Consider the following 20428-nt stretch of genomic DNA (forward strand, 5'->3'; position numbering starts at 1 on the left):
AAGAATATAAGTCCTTGGTTTCCAATGAGAACATTTGGGGAACAGATTGCTCTGCTTTCCAGACTTGTTGCTAAACCCTGACTGACAACTGTTTGCTGAGCAGGCTTCTGCCACATTCTTCATGTTTTCCTTAATTTGTGTTTGCTCAGTGGGCCTATGTGGAACCAAACTAGGCTGTGGAGAAGGTGGATGTGGTGCTTGCACTGTTATGATATCCAAGTATGATCCCTTTCGAAAGAAAATCCTGTATCCTTTGCAATTCAAATTCTTCTACAGAGAGTGAAATGAAATGGGGACAGATCCAGGTTCTTGGCATTCCAGGCACAGTGCTGTTTAAAAAAAAAGTTATATAATGTATGTTTATGCCAAAACATCATTTATCATTTTCAGAACATAAACTCAGAAGGCTGAAACAAGAAGGTATTTTTTCCAACAGCATTGCACTATGCTGATAGGGACTATTTCATCTTGCCCTGAAATATCTGCAGTGACCCCAGCACACAATCTGTCTGCCTTTTCCCAGTCCAGAAAACCTTTATTTTCCTTTCTTTCAATGTAATATAACTTTTTGCTGTGATGACCCAAATAATGATTAGTGTGATAAAATCTTTATTGCTGTTGCATCACTAGAATAATCTGACTTCTGTATGCCAGCAGATATTCACCATTTCTCTACTTTCATTGTAACCTTCAAAATGACTCTTCTTTCCTGAGGCATAAGGTTTTTCCTCTTCTCTGTTTAATTAATTGAGCAGTGGAGCAATGGAATCAAAGAGGGGAATGGAGAGAAGGATGGGACAGAGCTATAAGACTGAGTTTATTTTTTCTTTGGGGAATAGAAAAACAGTCAGATCTTGAGATATACTTGGAATAACACTTGGAGATACTTTAACTTGGGATCGTCTGACTTCTTTGTTCTACTTAGCAACGTGGCCTCAAATAGGATATTTTTAAGGAAATTCTTTCTATCTTGATAGAAAAGAAATAAATAGTTCCTGTAAAAATACTGGCAACATTATTCCATTTCACCATTAGCTTGGACTTTTTCTCCATGTGTACCATCCAGAAATGATTTCCTAGGTAAAAGGCCAAGAGTTTCTTGCTCTTACACAAGCGTTCTTTGTGAGGGGGTCAGGCTAGTTGTCTAACATCTTGGTATTTGCTGTCTACTCTTTTTAAACTGCTTACGTGGGTTCTGTAGCTTAACATGCAGTGAGGATGTTTAAAGCTATTTCTAGGTCAAATCCTGTGGTGCATACTCAGTTTAAACTTCAAGTGAAGTTGATGGGAGCTTTGGCTGAGTAGATGCTGTAGGATTTGGCTTGTGAGCAATGCATGCATCAAATCTACTTAAGTTCTTCTATTGTGCCCACTGCTAGAGTCTCTGAATACCCTCCAGCTCTCCTGGATCCCTCTTTCCTTTGCTGAGCAGCACTGTCAAATAGAATGACCTTAATTTATTATTCTAGCCACTATACTGCCAATGCTTGCCTCTTCCCCATCTGTGCCCTGCATCATGTAGCTGTAACTACTGTTGAAGGCATAGGAAATACAAAGTCCAGGTTGCACCCAGCCCAGGTAAGCTATTAATACTGGTAATTTAAAAAACATTTTAAAAATCCATTCTATCTTTTTATGTTAATTAACTCTGCTCTGAGGCATTGGGACCTCCATCATAATGTTAAAGCTGAGAATTTGACTTTCCACATGAGCAGACTGTACTTGTAGGAATGGCTCGGCAATGAAATCAAACTCCCACTTCAGTGCAGCATCTCTGTTATGATCTAGCAATTTAACGGGTGCTATCCCAGCTGAACTCCTAATGCTTGTGTTCTCAGGCACCACAGCTGTGTTTGATCTAGGACCTGTATCAGGAACTAGAAAGACTGATGTTGTTGTGAAACCCTGCATAATGACTGCGAGCCAGGAAATCTGAGTTAGGTTTTGACTCTGCTATGGCCTACCATGAATGACCTTGGTTTCTCCTCCTGCATAGTTAGGGTCCTTCCCTGCAGTGGTGCAATAAGGTTTGGTTCAGCTATGTTTGCAGAGACCCCAAACATTCTTGGTGGGAAGGAGTGACAGGAATGCGAAGACTTGCTTTTCCAACAAGGTGTTAGAGTGCACTTCTTCTGGAGGACAAATTATTTCAGTGTTGTTCAGAGATACTGCTCCTTTAAGGGAAACTGATTCATCCCAGCTTGTATAGTGGGTAGGAGTTCTGCCAATTTCTGTCTGAGAAAGGAAACACCAAAGAAAAAAATAAGTTAGATATGCATGAATGGATTGCAGCTAGTTTGACCTTTGTTTGCTTGTCTTCTTTTCTCTACCTCCTCTGAAGACTCTAACAGCTAAGCTTTGAAATTGAAACTCAGGTCTATACAGATAGCTCCAAACTTCTAGCATGGCAAATCCTTCTTTGGAGAAATCTCGGTCTCACCGGAGGCTTCTAGGCGTCTTCAGTTACTTTGGGAGTTTGAAGTCTAGATGTAAATTTCTCAGTGTGTTCTCTTCTTTGAAGTATGTTTCAAAGACTAAGTGACCATCTCATCAAAGAATATCTAATCTCATCCTTCAGTGAGACTGTCATTTTAACGGAGATGCTGCAGGAACACAAACAAGTAGAACCATGAACTCACCTTGATATTGTGAGCTGATGGTTGTTGTTAATTTTCTTCCCAGGAGAGAATAGCAAAAAGTCATGGGTCCCAATGTGGCTTTTGCACTCCAGGTATTGTCATGTCCATGTATACATTGCTTCGGAACAAACCTGAGCCTAAAATGGAGGAGATAGAAGATGCTTTCCAAGGTAATGCCCACAGCCTTGCAGAGATGCAACCTGTGCTGCTTTCATTACATCTGCTTCACCAAATGGGATGGAGGTGCACCTTTGTGTTTAATGTATTTTGTTAAAGACAGCCAATTGTTAGGAGCTTAAGAACTAGCTTTACCACTAGAAGACTGCCCAGCTGGTATGAAGTGTTTGCTCTTTGTTTGCACTGTAGCAGTGTCAAGTGTCCTCAGTTTTGGATTAAGACCCACTAGGCTTAACACAGAACAAAAGGATCGCCTGTCCCTGGGGGGCTTATAGACTCCACATCTCCTTGTGGAGGGCAGTTCACCACTGATACAAGAACTTGCAGAGGTGACAGAACATCTGGGCCAGCCAACCTCAGGTAGAGGAGTGAGACAGCAGTAAATGATGAAGTGGGGCAGAATCTGACTGTGTAAAGTGGCTGAGAGGCTGCTGTTACTACTGAGGTTACAGCTGTTACTAGGCTTCTGGCAGTGACCTGAGAGGAAATCAGATGCAGGAAGAAAGCAATCTGTTTGTAATTCAGGAGACTGGATAATTGGTATGCTGATTAGACTCACACAATTGAGGTAAATGAATAGGGCAGATTGTTGAAATTTTAAATTGAAATTAATTTAGATAAATTGCAAAAAAGCATGGTAGGATTGTTGCAAAATTATTCATGAAATTTTCCTTCCTTTTTTTTTCATTAGTTTTATCCAGTTTTGACTAGTTATTGTGAGAAATGATAAAATGTTCTAAAAGAGGAGACATTCTCAGCCAAATGACATTAAATATTTATTCTTTTGCTCTGGCAATGTAGGGAACTTGTGTCGGTGTACAGGATACAGACCCATTCTGGAGGGATACAGGACATTTGCCAAAGTAAGTGGCCTCAGATAATGTTTAAAAACTCTGGAAGACTGGATGGCTTTTTCTCTGTTACTTAAATACAGCATGAACTGCAGCGGGGAGGAAGGAAATATATATGCTACTACCCAGCTCCAACTCTTGATCCATTCATATGTGCTTCATGCATTGATAATGAAAGAAGACCAACTCATTTACTCACTGTAATTGCTGGAAGTGGAGTGCTTTAATAAGATCCACCTTTTGGCTCACAAATAACCAGACTCTTTGTAATTCTTTTCTGTAAGTCTCTGAAAAACTCAGCATCTCTGCATGATACAGCTTGGAGATGACCTCTAATGTGGAAAGAGTGTTAAAGGTGCAGTGCATGAATAGGGGCATACTGTGGGGAATCTGATCAGACAGTTGCTTTCTTGAAAGATGAGCTGAAATAGCACTGGAATGTAGTTGAAGTCACTGCTGCATAGCTCTTGCTCAGCACTCAGCTACTAGTTTGGGCAGAGTGTGGAGCTTTGGTATAGGTTTTCTCTAGCCCTTCTGTTTCTGAAAGACTGCTGGAGGCTGTGAAGGAAAGTAGATCGCCAGATACTTCGGTGATTACTAGCCACCCATCAGACTACGTTAGCATTAAGCTTCAAAAATAAAGAGAGAATTTTAGAATGCTATCCATTAATTTTATTTCATTATCCTGAATTATGAACAAGAGAGAATACAAGAAGGAGTGAGATCCATTACAATTGGTTGATAAACCCAGTCAATATAGTCTACTTGGATTTCCAACAGGCTTTCAACACAGTGTCTCACCAAAGGCTTTTAAAGAAAATAGGCAGCCATGGGGTAAGAGGGAAGACCTCTGTATGGATGAAAGATTGGTTGAAAGGCAGGAAATGGCAGGTAGGAGTAAATGGCGTGTTCTTGCAATGGAGGGAGGTCACTGGTGGAGATCTGCTGAGACCTGTGCTGGGAGCAGAGCTATTTGAGATCTCCCTATATGAGTTGGAAAAGAGAGTGAGCAGTGAGGTGAGAAAGTAAGTTCACTGATGATACCAAGTTATTCTGAGTAGTGAAGACACAAACAGATTAAGGGAAATTTCAGAAGGACTATGAGAGACCTGAGAGACTCTTTTTATGAGAGACATGAGAGACCTGAGAGACTGGAGAATAGAATCAAAAACAAAGTTCAGGGCAAATAAGTGCAAAGAGATCCCCAGAGGGAAAGGTGATCCTCATTTCACATGTAAAATGATGGGCTTTGAGCAGACAGTTAGTATGCAGGAACAGGATCTTGGGGGTGTGGTAGGCAGTTCCTTGGAGGCATCAGCTTCTCACCAGCAGTCAAAACAACATTTCAAAGGGTAGAGAACAAAACAGAAAACACTGTTATGCTTCTGTCTAAATCATGCCTCTCCTGCACCTTGGGTATTCCATGCAGTTCTGGTCCTCTTATCTCTAACAGGGTATAGTGGAAATGAAAAAGGTTCAGAGAAGTGCAGTAAGGATCACAGCTATRGAAAGCTGGCTTCCATACAAGAAACACTGAGTAGGCTGGAACTCTTCAGCCTGGAAAAGAGATGAGGGAGGTGGAGGGTGTTCTACATAGCCCATATAGTAGTTTACAGAGACCTCTGACAGAAGCCTACAAAATCATGATTGGCAGGGGAAAGGTGAACAGATACCAGCTATTTTCTGCCTCATCCAATGCAAGAACAAGGTGTCATGAAATTAAACTAGTCAGGTGCAAAACAAACAAAGGGAAATGGTCTTCCATGCATCAGGTAGCTGACCTGCAGAACTCACCAAAGGATGCTTTGGGCACCAAAAACTTACACAGGGTCCAGGAGAAACTGTGCAAGTACTTGGAAGGAGAGCTACTGAGGGTTATTAGACAGACATAAACCACATTTGGCTAAGGTATTCCTCTGATCTGAACACAGCTGGAAGCTGATAGAGTACTGTGTATTGTATTATATATGCTTGCCCCTCTTAGTGTTCCCAGGGTATCTCTTTAGAGCTGCAGCAGCACTGACTCAAAGGTCTGGGTAGTTCTAAACCAAAACAAAAGGTCCGTCTGTAAACTGGACATGTCCTATCCAACAGGCTGCAGGAGACTGCCTTACATTGGCAAACGGAAATGCCTACTTACTTGGCACCTTCCATCTCCCATTTCTGCTTTGGAAATAATAAATGTGGGATCACTTTCTCTGACAAGGGACATCAAATACGTTTCATTTCCTTGGAATGTGCACATTTTTCTCTGAACTGTGTTTGTCCCCATAGGACTGGGGTCGCTGTGGGACAGTAGCCAATGGCACTGGATGCTGTCGTAGTGAGAAGGAAAATAGCATGGTAAGCTGAATAAAAAAGCCATAATCACAGTTTTCAATATAATATTAATAAAGTTTTGACATGTGAGTCATCTCTCTGTCTCTGCTGTAGTGCAGATATTCAGAGACATCTGAGCTGGTTTGAATGTCTGTGCCTTAGAATACACTGCCATTAGATATATCCTGATTAGCATGACTAGCGATTGTGATGCAGCTTTTAGAATAATGAACTAAATACAATCCTTCTGAAACTGCGAGGTGCAACACTTCTGTGAAATTGCATGGGGACAACTGTAAGCAATGTGTTACCAGCTTCTGAGATATTGAAGCTAGTCATTTTTCTGTGAAACGAGGATAACAGATCTCAGAACCATTCAATTCTCCAATATGCTCTTTCCAAAACTTTGCAGTCCAATGATGAATGAAGTAATTTAATCACAATTCCAATAAATTGTACAATCTGAACCTCTGGGAGAATCCAGAGGAAAAAAGTTAATTATGTTTTATGTACCAGTTGACATACAAAAAATACAGAGATGAAAAGAGAGAATTAGGGCATAAGGTAGTATGAGTGTAAAATGAAATTAAGAAAGAGAGAATATAATGGAATTCCTTTTTAGGAAATTCCAGTGAATTGTTGTGAATTCTTTGTTAGGAAACATCCAATGTTGTGTGGAATACTCCAGCAATTACAGTTGCTTAGAGTTCTTTCATCAAAATAGTTTATTAATGAAACAGTTACTGAAAGTTTCCGTGATCCAGAGTTTGCTAAAAGGAGAGGAATATATCGTGTAGAAGTTGGAATTGTCTGACTTTGTGCTGAATAGCTGAAGTGTATTTGTTTCTTCTTCAGAATGGGGGTTGCTGTGGAGGAAAAGCCAACGGTCCAGGCTGCTGCATCAATGAAAGAGAAGACAATGTGGTAAGGCTCCGCTGGACTGTTACCTTTTCTCTATTTCAGCTGTTTTGGAGCTGTTTGCTCTGTGCCAAAGCCTAATTGTGCACTTAATTTAGTTGTATATATGCAAAGCAGTTTGGACTAGCTTTTATGGTGATCTTACTTCAGAGAAGATATTTTTGGTGTCATTTAATACACCAATGTGAAAGTGATGTCACTTTTGATTGGCAAAAACCTGTGAGCGTGTTCGGGTAGACTTGCATTTTTTTTCAGAAAAATCTGACTGGAGAACTTGAAATGCTGGCCAGGTGACATCTTTTCACTATATTTGCCATTCTTTGCTCCACAAGATAGTAAGAGACATTCGACTGGAAAAGAGGAAAGAGTTAGGGGTATATGTGGGAAGCTTACTTCTCTGCCTCCCAAAACCATGCATTTTCTTTTTCATAGACAATGATGTCCTCCAGCTTGTTCAATCCTTCGGAGTTCCAGCCCTTGGATCCTACACAGGAGCCAATCTTCCCACCAGAATTAATGGTAAGTTCATTTAAAGGAAACAGTATATGATTCATTGGCTTCATCATTCCACACAGAGTTTGAGTATCCCCACTGCCTCTGCCCTGAGGAAATGGCAGTGCAGAAGATGGATGCTGATAAAACAAGACACATGAGCATGAATGCTTCCATGTTTTATAAGAGGCCCTTGCCAGCTGGGGTGACTTAGAGGATGTTCAGGATAAGTGCCTTCCCCACCTGGCTGGCTGCCCTCTCTATTTGTCACCACACATGCCTGCTCTAGGTTTGCTTTCCTTTCTGGTTACTGCCTATCTGGGGATGGAACAGTTGCTGACACCTGGATTTCAATTTACTAGGTCAGATGTGAACCTCTACAATAAACACAACCATATCTGAGCTATTCACCCTGCGCTCCCTTTAGAGTCAAGGGAGAAAAGTAGAAATTATGGGATGTAGTTGAGAATAAGTTTGAAATAGACCACTCCCTAGAAGGACCAACTTCTCTCCACTCAATGTGAAAGGAGTAGAAGGTAACCAGATCACAGTGACATCAAAAGTTATATGAGATTAGTTTCTCTCCTTGTTTCATTCCTGTCTTTTTGGAGCTAGTTTTCCTCCTTTCCTCTCAGCAGAAGAGCTGCATGGCAATGGAAGCGTCCCAGCCAGGAGTCTAGTCGAGCACATGGCATGTTTACAATTTCCTTCACATTTAACAAACAATCAAAATCCAATTGTTAGTTCTGCTGTTGCACCCAGTTTAGCCCAGCCCAAACCTGTCACGAGCTACAGCTCTATTGGGATCTTAGAGAACATAACACAATATGTATATAGGGCCACTCTGCTTCTTTTCTAAGAAGTCCTCCAGCCTACGGGTTGATCTGCTGTTGCTGGGAGGCAGCCATGTTAGTCTTTTGTCTTCAATTGGGCAAAGGGAATTAGAAGGGGAACCAGAATCTGGCCTTACAGCTGTTAATTCAAATACAGCAGTGCTAAAGACTTACTGTACATTGTTTCAGTGAGATGAGATTGGAAAACCCATTACTTTTGAAATGGGTGAAGCCACCAGCACCTGCCAAAACTCATGGCAGATGGACCTTGCTAAAGGAGATCTTGCTAAGGAGATGTGGTAGCAGGCTGCACCTGACAGTGTCAGGAGGGAAAAGCCTTTTATCAGCATGAGGGGGAGTCTTGTCAATGCCAGATGAACAATGGAGAATGGCTGACTGCCAGCAACAGTGTGGGTGCTCACAGGTGCCTGCTGGTAACTCAGCTGAGTAGGAGCCTGGCCTGGAGCAGGCACGGGCAGCATGTATGCAGGGATTCTTGGCTTGTTGTAGGGTCTGAACTCCATCTGATCTCACTTTTGCAGACTCAGAGTAACAAGCAGCAGAAGCAGCTGTGTTTCAAAGGCGAGCGTGTGATGTGGATCCAGCCTACAACTCTCAAGGAATTAGTGGCCCTCAAATCCCAGCACCCCAATGCCAAACTTGTTGTAGGAAACACAGAAGTGGGTAAGAGGAAGGACAAATGCTCTTTTTCAGTAGTTGGAAACTTTCCATGTAGTATTTCATGGGAACCATGCAAGTTTAAACTTCCTTCATGCCATTGGTGTTAAATGCCTGTCTACCTGGCACGTGAAGGGATAAATTTTCTTCTCAGGTGGATTAATCTCATAGCAAATATTTTTCTCCATTCTTTGCTAAGTCAAACAAAATTATACTAATCCAGACCTCTGAGCTTTTGTGCTAGTGGATTGTTGAGAAGAGGCACAGCAAAAACACTTCTTTGTCAGGGAGGGGAGTGGCACACTGTAAAACGTCCTTGTATTCAAGTGAATTCAGCTGTGAAACTTGCATGTTGAAAGATTTTCAGGGAGCTGAGTAAATTCTCAGGACTCAAAATCTTACTGAATTTCTCCCAAAATATATATTTCTGCAAGCAAATGGAGTGATGAAGAGAGTTAATATATATTTAGTAATTCTGTTATCCTGAACAATTAATTCAGGGCACAACCCCCAGTTTTGTTTGGTTCATAGTATTCATTCTTCTTTCCTGAAGCATTATGTACAGCTATAGCTGTGTTACATGAGCACAAGTCTAGATAAAAGTCCATAAAACTTCCTTGTGAGAATTACAGTATTGGTAGAAACAGCTGTTAGTTTGGTGTCTCTATTACCTTATACATTTTGTGTAACATATAGTTGATACACTGACTCTTTAATAGACCTGCTGCCATTTCTTTGAGAAACAGTTAACTTAGGCTGTCTGTCACCTGTGTGTAACTGAAGGAGTCTTACTTTTCCGTAAGGTATTGAGATGAGGTTGAAGAACATGTTGTATCCAGTGATAATAGCACCAGCATGGATCTCTGAAATGAATGCTGTTCAGCACACTGAAACAGGTGAGCAAAAAGGAGACTAAATGCCTGTGAAACAAGTTGAGGACTCCAAGAAAATAATAAAGAGGATATACAGGAAAAGCCCAAGAATAGAAACCACTTTCTATATCCATTAGTGACACTGCCATCAAGGAGGGAATCAAGCTAGTGATATGTACAAATAACTTGAGAATCAGAGAGGGTTTTTACTTGAAGATATGTTAGACATTTTATCTCACTTTGTGTAGTGTTTTATGTATAATAACTGAGTTAATAATGGGTGTAAATGGGCAAACTTTTTATTTAGAAAAGTTTTTAAACTAGTATAATTTTAGGAGAAGGCACTGTATTCAACAGTCTAAGTGAAGTATTGCATTTATCTTCATGATGGGAGCAGGTCAAACTTAGAAATAATTAGAAGTAACAGGAACAATGTAGTATGAGGCCCARTGCAGTTCTTGGCTGGGACCTTCATGTACAGCCTACTGGCAGGTTTAAGATGTGGAAAGTGGAGAGGGGTTTGGATTTCAGTTCTCAAAAGACCGGCTAACACCTATAGGAAGGGAATATCCTTTATATACACTGAGGTACAAGGTTGGGTGGGCAGATCATTGTCATGTGAGAGACAGTACCACCATGAGCTGTGATTTAAAAGTGAATTTTGTTCTGGGGATGTGGTGTTTGCATGCAGCGCATACTTTGTTTCTGCAGAATAAAACAGTATGACTGAATGTTTTCTCCAAACCCTACTGTCCAGTTAAACTCAGTGGCATCTCAGCTTTGTTTGTAGACACAGTTATAGCTATGTCCTCCTGTACTTTGACTTTTGGGAGAAGAAGAGCAACTCTTTTCATTTGTTTGTTCGTTTTTAGGAGTCAGCTTCGGGGCTGCCTGTAGCCTGAGCTCAATAGAGGAGGTGCTGAGAAAAGCAGTGGCAGAGCTTCCTCCTTACAAAACAGAGGTGTTTCAGGCCGTCCTTGAACAGCTGCGGTGGTTTGCAGGGCCACAGATCAGAAATGTTGCAGTAAGTGACTCAGGAGCAGCAGGAACTGGAATTGAAAGTTCAGTCTGAGGAGGTGGCTTGCCTCATCCAATATTGGTGTGCCATGTGTTCCTCATGCAACCTAGGCAAAGAATTTGGTACATATAAAACAACCTCTGGAACTGAGTAGCAACATGAGTCTCAGCTGCTGTCTGTGATACATTGTTACCACAAATCCAGCCATTGTCCATGTCTTCCATTGCTATTATCAGGATAAATGGGGCAAACTGTAGAGAGGTTTGGCTACAATTTAAGGAAAATGCATTTAGAGTGATGGACAAAACTTCAAAGAAGCAGAGATATGTAGGCTTTTGCCAGCACAGCTATAGTAGTCAGAAGGTTAATGCATCAGTTCTAGCAAATTTTCAGAGGCTTGCTGGTTTTCTGCAAGGGATAAATTTCATTGTCTAAAAGTGAAACTCTCCTGGAAAAAAACAGTCTCTTTATAGGAGCATGTCACAGAATGCATATTCCATTGATGATATCCCTGCCAGTGCTCCTGGTGGAGATGGGACTTATGACACTGCTTCAAAGCATTTTGGTTCTGGTTTTATTCCTGTTTCTCCTGTAGATAGAGGTTTTTATTTTCTACTGCTGGGGAGAAGAAAGTTGTGAAAGGGGCTTTAGTGATGTTAGGAGCTGCCTGAAATACACAGGCACTGCTTGGACTCAAGTGTGCTTTGGGTGCTGAAAGCAGAGTTACGGTGTCTTTATTATGTCCTTAGACTATGTAGGTCACATTGCCTTGAAATTTGAAGGTCTGTGTGAAGCAGTCAGAACAGTAGTACTTCAGTGCAACATCTGAGAGAAGTATCACTGCAGAGGCAGTAAAAATTGATCTGTACAGCTTTTTAATATGGGGATGCTGCACCTTTCCTGGAAGATGCAAAACCAGAATTTCAGCAGGGTGTGCAAAGAATATAAGATCTGAGGCCTCTTCTTTGTATTTTCCATGCTATCTAAAATTAGGTGTCAGAGGAGATGGGTTCAGCCAGTTCAAACTCCATATGTTAAATTAAAAAAATGTCTAGCAGGCAGGTGAGCCAACCTGCCAAACACAAGATTTTGCTCTACAAGTTATTGTGCTATACATTTGTACTGCAACCAACAAGCTTGGGTTCCTGAATGTCATTGAAAAGGTGCTCTATACTTCAATGGATCTTCCCTTAATTGCAGCTACCATATTTGAATTTTGGCATCATAGGGCATACGTACTTTGAACATACTTTGAACATTGTTTTGATGCATTACCCAAAGATTATTCCTAAAACTGTTTCAGTCTAATGTTGCTATTGGCTGGGACTGCAATTGATTCAATGGGTTTTGTATTTTTTTCCTACTGCATTAAAGGCCTAAAATTGCTCAGTGAGAAAAGAGTTTATCAAAATAAACTCAAGTGTAGCTATGCTTCAGTGCACTGTGTATGAAGTAATGTAGGATTACAAGGTGCCCTTGCTGTATCTTTATGTTGTTATTTAATATTTATCTAATGCATGTATTATCATGCTAGGCTCTTGGTGGGAACATAATGACAGCAAGCCCAATCTCTGACTTAAATCCTGTGTTAATGGCAAGTGGAAGCAAACTGACTCTGATATCAAATGGTAAGTTACTTACATTTCCTTGTGGCACTAAGGGAGGTGGGATAGTCGTCAGTCCTTTCCTGTAGATTATTAGGTCAGGTCAGAACTTGAGGAAAGTGCATGCTAACGTTAAAGAACATAGGCTTAATCTGAGTCTTCTGGGGTTTGCCCTTTCTAAGGCTGAAGACTTAAGGTTATACCTAAGGTTGGTTCCCTAAAGAATTTTTAACTTCTTTACTAAAGTGAATCTCTGGTACTGTGCATGCACTCACAGACACATCCTTGTGAAGAGCTGGTTGAAGATGTCAGTTCATGAAAAACAAGCATATTATAGGCATGAGGTTGTTTCTGTTACTATCATACTTGGATTCTTGTGGATTTTTCAGATAAAGATTGATACCTGCTTTTGCCTATGAAGAAAGAAAGATGTCTCAATTTGTATTTACTCTTAAGAAGAATTTTTTTCTGAAATATGATCCTTTTGAGAACTAAGGGAACTCTGATCAGTGACTTTCTCTTGTAATGAGTTTGTGTGTAGGCTAAGGGAAGAGGAAAGAGGGAACTACTCTGGGATGCTGGCAACTGATTCACCCGGAAGCTCAGCTTTAATTAGCTTAAGAAGGAGGAAGGACTTTGAGAGGTCTCTTTGATGATCAATTCCTGGGCAGATGAAACATCATATGTAGACAGAAGCCATCATAATTCCCTAAAGACCAAATTAAACTTGAGAAAATCCTTCCTGATTTGGTGAAACAGGGTTGAAAAATGAAAAYTGATACCACATCAAGAATAATTTCTGTAGGTTGAAGGCTCTTTCACATGCATTTTTGCCATTCTTCATCTGAGTTATTTATTCATCCACCACTGGTCTTTCCTTGCTCTACAGAGGGCAAAAGGACTATCACAATGGATGAGAAGTTCTTCACTGGATACAGAAAGACAATACTGAAACCTGAAGAAATACTTCTCTCTGTTGAGATACCCTACAGCAGGAAGGTAAGCTAGTGGGAATAGAATTCAGTGTCAGTGGAGCTAAAATGGTGTTACCTGGGTGTTAGCTTAAATGTGTTAGGCACTTTTCCTTGAAGAATGACCTCCAAATGCTTATGTAATCCTAAGTGGATCAGCAAGCACATAGATTATTTGGTGAAAATCTCTCTTTTTGATAAGCAAGGGGAGATAGGCTCTACAGTAAAGTGCTACAAGCCCAAGAAGTTTTTTAGTGCAATAAATAGAAACCTCACCTCATTCTGTAGTTTTTTGAATACATTCAGTAATAAGGAAAGGTGACAATATAATGTTCCCAAAGGTCTAAGTTCTCAGTTTTCAACATAGTGCAGCAAAGATGCTAGTAATTCCTGAAGTAAGTGAAGTAAGGTTGCTGAAGTTCCTGTTTAATTTCTATGAACCGGAATGGGAAAAGAAATGTGAAAATGACTGGGAAAAAGTTAGTTTGGATAAGAGGGAAGTTCAGTTTTCATGTCCTTGTCTTGTAAGACTGAAACCTCAAGGATTGATTATTTTGGCATTTTGGCAATGTGGACTTGCAGCTTCAACTGAGCCTGCAAAACGTCCTTCCCATAGATCAATGAACAATTATTTTCTGTAGCAGCCTGAGCCACAACTGATTTGGTGCCTAAGAGGTAGAACACTCTTTTTCCCTTAAGGGCTGAGAACATCAGACTGTAATTTTATGCCAATGAAGGTATTAAGAACCTTTTTAGAGCTTGAGGCCATTAGTTATAGTATGAAAGGATTCACAGTGTAGTGACATATCTTCTTTATAAATGGAAAACATTGATTTTCCAGAAATGCCATCATATTATGGTATAGAACCAAAAAATCCTATGTCTGTCCTCTCTGTTTTCTGTGTCTAAGTATTAAGAGATTATTTTTCTGTCTGTTTCTGGGTGATTCTACTTTGAACTTGTGGTAATTGCAAGAAGCATCAGTCGTTGCCAAAATGAGAAACATACTTGAGGGAGTCAATGGACAACACCATGTTCCTCCATCCATATGACTGTGAGAAAAATCTCATACTTTAGGCAAATTTCACAAAACAAATAAACTTTTACCACCAGGGCAATGGCATGATCTGTAGGTTATATGCAGCTCATTGATCTGAAAAACTAAAATAACTTTTGAACTTTCTACTTCATGGATTCTTGGCTGATCTTTGCTCACAAACATGAAGCCAGGATGACTAAAGTTCTTCAAGAGATGTCTGGAGGTACTGGGATGAGGCAGGCAAAGTCTTCTGGAACTGTGATTTCCTCACAGCTGGAAGCAGGGTTGTGTCATCACACAGCAGAATCTGATTTTTTGGTTTATGTTTGTTTAAAACTGATGTTACCTTCTGCATTGGTATGACTTGTTACGCAAGTGCAAGACTGGCCAAACAACACAAAGACTCAGACCAAAGAAGTTTAGCAGTTTTCACTATATATTGTTACTGTAGGGGGATTTAATTCATGGTAGGCTTTATCACATAGAGAGATTGTTAAGGGAGAGGAGGTAACAACCTCTTTCCCCTGCTAGTTTGTGTGTCAGCTCTTGAGGTTGCAGCTGAGCAAGGACAGCGTTTAGAAGGGGAAACAGCTCGCTGGATTAAAGATACATATAAGCAGATTCCAGAAGAGAAAACAATGCTTATCTTTTAGTGTATAAAATGGCATTCCTAGAAAAGGACATATCCTCTGCTTAACAGCCCTCTTTCTCTTCTGGACTATAAAAACATTCCCTGTGTTCCAGATGAAGTTAATAAATGTTGTCCACCACCTGCATTATTACTCACTTAATGACCATCAGACCTTCATATCCTTTTCATTGTGTACATCTTCCTATTCATGTTCGTCATTGTTATTTAATCTTTTATGATATCATTATTCTTTATCATGTAAATCTTTACTGTTTTTTCAAAAGAAAAAGCCTGTCAACACAATGGCTGTATATTTCTGTCCTACCTTAAGCTTAAACTACTGTCTGCTCAGTGTTGTTGTCACAGGTTCACGGTATCATGATTTTTGTCCTTCTGGGGAGACAGGAAAAGGTGATCAAGTCTTACTTCATCCCTCAAATTAGTATCCTCCAACCTTCATGTCATTATTGACTTCTCTCTTCCATGGTGGTGGACTGAATAAATTGACATAGAAACAATGTTTCTGCAATTGTGAATATTGCCTACAAATCTTTTGAAGCCTGTGGAGTTCTTAGTGTGCTCCTAGTTGGTATTGCCTCCTCTCCAGGAGGAAAGGTGGGAGACTGATTTAGATTCATGTGCAACCCTTAGCAGTGTGGGTTGCCTTTTTTCCCTCTGCTATGAAAGTGTGTTTTTCCTGTGAGATAACTAACACCTAGAAGCTTTCACTGTAAAAGTCCAAAGGGGACATGCTCTGTTGTGTTGCTGAGAGGTAGGGCAGACAAGGGCAACCATGGGCAGCTGCTGTAATGGTTGACCTTACCTAGCTTCCTAGCTAGCAATGAGGAAGAACAGCAGGTGCCTTGTCTCCCACAGGACTTTGCACCAAGATAACTGTGGTCTCTTGTGAGGAATGAGAGCAAGTGTTGTCTTCTCATTGTAATCCCATTATTGGAAAGCTTCTCTGAAGTGTGCAATAAGGGAAGAGATTGCTTTTCTCCTCTTTGAAGGCTAATTGCTTTAACAAGCGGAGTGGCATATCCTGCTCCTTGGCTGTTATCTGCAGGTTGCCCACTAATTAGTTGAATTCAGGAAATGAAACACGCACTTCAGTTATACCTCTAGTAATGAGATCTCGATGCACAAAATGGGCCTCTTGTGAAACTACACCCATTGCCAACAATAGAGGAATTATTCTTTACGGTAATGGAAGAAGTGTTGCTCACTTCTGATTAGAGATAATTAATGGAACAGGGTGTTGTGCTGTGCGGAGTCACTTGGCTAAGCCATTATAGAAAAAACTTGGCAGCAAACTCTCCRCAAGGGCCATGTAAAGTCATCAGATTTGATTCTTCTCTTAATCTGCAGGATGCCTGAGTGGGAATTTGTCATACTCTGCAGGACAGGGAAGGGGAAAAACTGAGTTTGCTATGGCTCCAGGGTGACACCATCATTTGGTGTAAACTGGCAGAGTGTTAATCTCAAGTTGCACATCACTCTTTATGAAAAAGCTGCTGAGCTTTGTGAGTGGTAGTTGCTGGTGCCTTGAAAAGAAGTTCCTTGCTGTGTGGAGTCAGGGTAGTTGCTGAGAAGTGTGTTTGTAGGAACAGCCTGAAATTAAGTTTTATATCCATTAGCCTGGTCCATTCTAGACCTGGGATCCATTTGTGATTACTGATTTCAGTTCTTCCAGAGTTCAATGACTTTCCAAAGAGCAAGAAGAGAAGTGGTTTAGGAGGATCTCAGTGTTACTGGTTTAGGAGGATCTCAGTGTTACTGGTTAGGCCTCCAACTCAACAGCTTAGCAGACTGGGAGAAATAAAAAGTTACTGAGGAAGAGTAAACTTGTTTATGTACAAAAATTCTGTCTTGGTTCCTCTTCCCAAGACATGGAAAAAATGTGACAGGTACCAGCAGATCTCTATCAAAGCTCATCTTACACACAATCCTAGCTTGGATAAGTTTAATCTTTGAATCTTAAGAAAATATATGGTGCTGCCTGAACAAACATGTCCTGCTTGGCACTGCAAGGCAAATCAACCAGATACAGTTCYGTGGAATAGCTCATCCATGTAGGGACAGGCCAACAGTTTGACTATGTCTATATTCCAAAGCATGCCAAGGTAGAGAATAAAGAAATCATTTCCTCTCTCCTAGGGTGAGTACTTCTCAGCTTTCAAGCAGGCTTCACGCCGGGAGGATGACATTGCTATTGTGACTTGTGGCATGAGAGTCCAGTTTCACGAAGGCACTAGCCAAGTGGAAGAGATTAAATTGAGCTATGGAGGAATGGCTCCTACAACTGTCCTAGCAATAAAAACTTGCCAAAAGCTCATTGGGAGGTAGGAATTTTTCTGTGATAGAAAGGCTGCCTAGTAGGAACAATGTTGACTTTTACATGAACAATTTAAATATCCTGAATCCTCTCTGATAGCACCCAGAAGGAGAAAGGGGAAGAAGCATAGTTACAGTTCTGCAGCAGTCTGTGTTCTGTGTGAAGCCTTGCTTCTTCCAGTACTCCTTTCCCTCAAACATCCATGTCAGTCTCTCATTCAGAGAGCCATTTTCCTGCTAAGTGCACTCATCCCTAGAGGTGGGCAGAAGCTAGACACAGGGATAGCCTGAAAAACTGAATTTCATCCAAACTGAACTGAGAAACCTGCACTCATCATTTAATGACATTGCCATATCTTTAGAACAGAAGACGTGCTCAATATGAGAGCAAAGGTGACACACATACTGTAGATAGAGATAGAGCAGGTGGCTGTCACTTGAGAGCCAGTGGAGTTGCCATGTCAGATGAATTAATCTGCCCTGGTGATATTTAGGGCTAAGCAAGGACTGGATATCACTGTGTTCCTTTGCAGAGACTGGAATGAGAAGCTGCTGCAGGATGCCTGCCACTTGCTGGCGGGTGAGATGGACCTGTCTCCTTCTGCGCCTGGTGGGATGGTGAATTTCCGACGCACACTCACGCTCAGCTTCTTCTTCAAGTTCTACTTGACGGTTCTTCAGAAACTGAGCAAGCAGCACAATGGCCCTGTGAGTGGTGCTGGGGAAGGAGGGCTGGGAAAGATGGGCCTGTGTGTGCTCTCTGTATGGGGAAGGCATGAGGAGGGTTCAGATACAAGCAGATGGAGCGGCAGACTTAGCATGCCTGCAGGTGCCATGAAGGCAATATTTTCTGACAGAAAACTCCCTGTTGCACTAGCTGCCAGAGCTGCCCTGCTCCTTCTCTGTGTGACAGTGATCAATGTTTCTGCCCACTTGCTTCCCCTTGGCATTCCCACATTGCTGTGGAAAGACACTGCTCTGAGGGCACATGGGAGGATTCCTGGAGTTCTCCTGTTTAGTGCGCTGCACCTGCTCTTGTGGGGTTGTGGTTATTCTTCCCATTTGCCTTTTACCCTGTAAAAGATGAGTTATCTTCACAGCAAGCTGAGTGCTAGGCCCATCTATGTGGTGACTATGGGCTTCTGCCACAGAGTATCAACAGCTGTACTCTACTCTGTTGACCAGCCTTCAACTGGTGCGTCTGCCCCTCATGGCTCTGCAGGTTACTCTGGTGCATTAGAAGGGAAACTCCAGCCTGAGGGAAAGAGGAGAATATCCTGAGCTACTGGGGAATGTGAGAAAGGGACTGGCAGGGGAGATGATTGTTCTTTAATGTGTCTCTGGCAGAATAAGCTGTGTGAGCCCATCCCCTCAAACTACATCAGTGCCACAGAGCTGTTTCACAAAGATCCCATTGCAAATGTCCAGCTCTTCCAAGTAAGTAGCAGTATCTACATGATCCAGGCTCAGGCTTTTCTGTAGCCCAAACTATGCTGCTTATTGTCTTGTTGCCTCCCTGAATACGGACCATACATGAATTTACTGCAGTCGTGCCATTCATGAAACTTGTATTTGGGTCTCTGTCTCTTCTTTGCTTTAGAATACAATATTCTTTCATGTCATTGCCCAAGACTTTGTTCCTGAAGTGTGTAGCTTCACAAAAATTGCTGTGGATAGCACTTTTCTTCTGCAGCCAGAACTCCGTATTCAAACTGAAGCTGTTCTACTCTGCACAGTTATAGCCTGCCTCTTTGCATCTCTCAGGCCTTGGATTCAGGATATATCTCCTTCCTTGTTTCTCTGCTCATGACCTGTTCTCTTTAGCTTTGAGAGGAGAAACTGGCTGTAGAACTTGAATCTTTCATGCCAGCTGTCACATCAAATCCATCTCTTCTATAGCAGTTTCAAAAAATTGAATCCCTTTCACCTCATTCTCTACAGTCCCCTCTGTGTAGCCACTCCATCGTGTTTATCTTCCTATCCCACAGGACTTAGCACTCCCCCTCCCAGTCTCACTAGAATGTATCTCCTGCCTTTTGCTCTCTGGTCAATGCTTGTGTCCCCTGCAATAGGAGCAACAGCAGTTAGCCATGTGTTTTACTCCAGGAAGTGCCCACAGGGCAGGCAGTTGAAGATATGGTGGGCCGGCCTTTGATGCACCTTTCAGCAGCCAAACAAGCATGTGGAGAGGCTGTCTACTGCGACGACATCCCTCACTATGAGAATGAACTGTATCTAACACTGGTCACCAGCACCAAAGCCCACGCTAAGATCCTGTAAGTGCTGCTCCTGAGTTTCAGATGTTGCAAGCATCCGGTGTCTGGTGGCTTAGAAAACACTGACCTGTCAAGGAGGGGGTGAGGGGAAGGTTCTTGCGTTAGTGGGAATTCCAGTTCATTGCACATCGTTACATAGAGGTGAGCTGTGTATGTTCAGTGGGAGTATGAGGGAATTAACACTGAACTCCCAGCTTTGTTGGAGCACAAAGTCCTAGCCCCTAGGCAGTGTTCTTGCATGCCCCATCTCTTACATGCAAATGTGCAGGAATGCAAAGGAGCAGGATAGGAGAGCACCACAATGTCTGAGATGTCATCTTATCCCCTGACCTGAGCATGCAGCTTGAACATGCCCATTTTTGCCTGCCTAAAAGTTCAGCTTGCAACATGCAGTTCCACTACAGCACTCCCACTGGTGTGTAGTCAGCTGTGTGTGCAACATCTTCTGTTTTACCTTGCCGAGTGCTTACTTGCTCTGGCCTTCAGCATATCAACCTATATGAATTAGCCTCAGCTAATAGATATAGAGCTGTTTGTGCTTGATTGTAGTAAGGTGGATAGGTCAGTAGCTGGAAGTGCAGCTGGCTTGAAACATGTCTTGTCCATACAGAGCATGGCTGATGAATGATTTATAACCATGCTAACCACCTCTCAATAGCCTACTCTGGCAGATAATGTCTTATGCATTCTCATATGAGTCTTAATGCTGTTATATTGCAATACTGACTGCCCCACACAATCCCTAATTGTGCTTACATTGTGGTGGCTCTGCAGGC

At 41.7% G+C, this 20428-nt stretch overlaps 1 protein-coding gene across 1 annotated transcript in view; it reads left to right on the forward strand.

Annotated features, from left to right (window-relative positions):
- Window positions 1-20428, forward strand: part of XDH (xanthine dehydrogenase) — a 52330-nt gene that overhangs the window by 9351 nt on the left and 22551 nt on the right. The window contains exons 3-18 of the mRNA XM_026060430.1: window positions 150-246; window positions 1470-1578; window positions 2683-2809; window positions 3618-3679; window positions 5942-6010; window positions 6842-6910; window positions 7337-7423; window positions 8772-8913; window positions 9711-9803; window positions 10652-10803; window positions 12332-12425; window positions 13291-13400; window positions 17200-17384; window positions 17910-18084; window positions 18724-18813; window positions 19483-19652. Coding sequence (XP_025916215.1) covers window positions 150-246; window positions 1470-1578; window positions 2683-2809; window positions 3618-3679; window positions 5942-6010; window positions 6842-6910; window positions 7337-7423; window positions 8772-8913; window positions 9711-9803; window positions 10652-10803; window positions 12332-12425; window positions 13291-13400; window positions 17200-17384; window positions 17910-18084; window positions 18724-18813; window positions 19483-19652 — 1831 coding nt within the window. The remainder of the gene's footprint in view (window positions 1-149; window positions 247-1469; window positions 1579-2682; window positions 2810-3617; window positions 3680-5941; window positions 6011-6841; window positions 6911-7336; window positions 7424-8771; window positions 8914-9710; window positions 9804-10651; window positions 10804-12331; window positions 12426-13290; window positions 13401-17199; window positions 17385-17909; window positions 18085-18723; window positions 18814-19482; window positions 19653-20428) is intronic.

This window comes from Apteryx rowi, unplaced genomic scaffold (assembly GCF_003343035.1).
Source record: "Apteryx rowi isolate R43461 unplaced genomic scaffold, aptRow1 scaffold_169, whole genome shotgun sequence".
Classification (NCBI taxonomy): domain Eukaryota; kingdom Metazoa; phylum Chordata; class Aves; order Apterygiformes; family Apterygidae; genus Apteryx; species Apteryx rowi.